Genomic DNA, 2,528 nt, shown 5'->3' on the forward strand with positions numbered 1-2,528 from the left:
CAAGAACAAGGCAAAGTACTTTTGCATTCAAAACGGACTACTTAAAAACTCAAGATATGTTTTGAGCTCACTTAAAAAAAATAAATGAATAAATGTTAAATTAGTACAGTAAAATGTAAATTAGTGTTGGTCAAGCTCTGGCACTTTATTATAACTTGATATTTTTTTGACAGTATAATTAACAGGATTTCTTACAAGATGGAAATAAAAAAATGAGGGTGTCATCTTCAAGGTAATTTTTTTAAACATGGTTTATGATTTCATTGACATCATTGCGATTTTGTTAATATTATAACAATTTCTGTAATTTTATTGAACAGTGGAATGTTTTATACTAAGACAAATGGCACAAAATGACAAAATTAATATCAATATCCATTCATATCCATTGTTAATTGGTCATAATTGTGCAGATTTTTTCCCAATAAAATGACTCATTTCCTGGACACCCTAATGTACGTTACTGATAATAAAAATACAAAACTTTTAAACAAAATTTGATCATATGTAATGTCACACAGTGACTTCTGGGAATGTGCCTTTACTGTTTTTTCTTTTTATATGATTTTGTATGATTTTTTAAATTATATGATTCTTCTTTTTTTTTTTTTTTTTGCCCATGGGATACCATGAAAATTTATATTAGTTCAATAACCTACCGTTCTGCTAGTTTTCACCTCTGTTATTATAACAGTGATTAAGAATTAAACTTATGCGTTGACTCAAAGTATGCGGACATCTTTTTGTTGGTGCTGTTGCCATGGTGAATCATAATTTCGGAGTTCCATTGATCATGACTTCTCATAGTTGTGGTGCATGCACTAAACTCAGAGTCAACCTACTCCGAGTTGACTGAACTAACACAATTCAGCTGTTCTGAAACCGAAAACTCTGAGTTTCCCATCTCAGGGTAAGTCAACTCAGAATTCAAGTTTTAACTCAGAGTTGGTTGAACCTCCTTTTTGAAACGGGCCCCTACTCTCTACCCTGCCAAAAACATCTTAAACCAGTCTACGCTGGTTTGCTGGTCTTAGCTGGCCTTAACTGGTCTCCTAGTTTGGAAACCCCTCTAAAACCAATAAGCCAACTTGTCCAGACTGGGAGGCCAGAAAACCATCTTAAGTCAAGTACCATCAAGTACCTTGCATATAACCTTTCTGTTTTTCTCAGATGATTGAGGTGGTGGCATCAATGGCACGAGGGCCTGTGTTTTTGGCCGGGGAGGTTTTAGAGTGTCTTATAACCTTCACAAACCCTATATCACATCTGTCTACATCTGCCAGCAGGTAAAGAACACTGTAATCAGCATAGGCAAAGTCACAAAGTTGCTTTTTGACATATATATGTATGTGCTGTCAGTTGGGATTGAGTCTGTTCACCTTCCACAGTGAGATGTTGGCCTGGGCCAGTGCTCAGATCCACTGCCAGTTCCATGCCAGCGAGAGTCGTGTGGCTTTACCCGCTCAGGGCACCAAGCAGGACGTCCAAGCTGAGAGCGACACCGTACTGATACCAAGCAGAGGTGAAAAATGAGCAGCTAATATCAGACTAGTTTTACTTAAGATAAAGAAAATCGAATGAAGATCAGTTTTTCTATAACAGCCATATTTAACATTATGTGGTTTGTATGTCAAGTCACCTTTATTTATATATACCACTTTATGCAACAGAGATTGTTTCAAAGCAGCTTCACAGTATTAAACAGGGGGGAAAAAACAGAATCAATGATGCAAACTGCTTCAAATAAATTCCCTCAATACCAAATTCTGCTGTAATGCAGCTAGCAGCTCCAGTCAGTTCAGTGCTGTTTCAGTTTAATTTAATAACTGTGTAATATTCATCAATCAATATTCATCCATTATTCATCAATAATGAATCAAGTTCAGTTCAGTGATAAGTAGCTCTACTGAAGACAATGGTAATGTTATTCAGTCAACACTGCAAAATTTTCCAGTTAGGAGCAAGTTCAATTCAGCTTTATAGCCGCTCTACAGAAGACAATAGTGTCATCCTCCAGCTCAATTCAGTTCACGTTTTGTGTCAGAGCAGTCAAATGTCACATGTTGCAATTGGGTATTTTTAGAAGCAGAACAGAACAGTGAGCAAATTCAGAACAGAAACTACTCAAGATTTTGGCAGTTTGAGAAAATACTGTACTAAAAGCAAATGTTTAGGTTGTGGAAACTGGAAATAGTTCTATTGATGAGGATGCTGTACTTACCTTATGCAAAAACACACAATTATGCAATATTAAAATAACCTTCTACTTTAAAATATTTCTATTGATGAGGATGCTGTACTTACCTTATGCAAAAATACACAATTATGCAATATTAAAATAACCTTCTACTTTAAAATATTTGTATTAAAGTGGATGCTGTACTTACCTTATGCAAAAATACACAATTATGCAATATTAAAATAACCTTCTACTTTAAAATATTTCTATTGATGAGGATGCTGTACTTACCTTATGCAAAAATACACAATTATGCAATATTAAAATAACCTTCTACTTTAAAATATTT

General features: G+C 34.7%; 1 protein-coding gene across 4 annotated transcripts in view; it reads left to right on the forward strand.

Moving 5' to 3' along the window:
* Nucleotides 1-2,528, forward strand: part of rgp1 (GP1 homolog, RAB6A GEF complex partner 1) — a 9,626-nt gene that overhangs the window by 3,732 nt on the left and 3,366 nt on the right. For all 4 annotated transcript variants that reach the window (XM_016554215.1, XM_016554213.1, XM_016554216.1 and 1 more), the window contains exons 2-3: nt 1,171-1,286; nt 1,389-1,522. In XM_016554215.1, coding sequence (XP_016409701.1) covers nt 1,171-1,286; nt 1,389-1,522 — 250 coding nt within the window. The remainder of the gene's footprint in view (nt 1-1,170; nt 1,287-1,388; nt 1,523-2,528) is intronic.

This window comes from Sinocyclocheilus rhinocerous, unplaced genomic scaffold (genome assembly GCF_001515625.1).
Source record: "Sinocyclocheilus rhinocerous isolate Xijiao unplaced genomic scaffold, SAMN03320098_v1.1 scaffold105, whole genome shotgun sequence".
NCBI lineage: Eukaryota > Metazoa > Chordata > Actinopteri > Cypriniformes > Cyprinidae > Sinocyclocheilus > Sinocyclocheilus rhinocerous.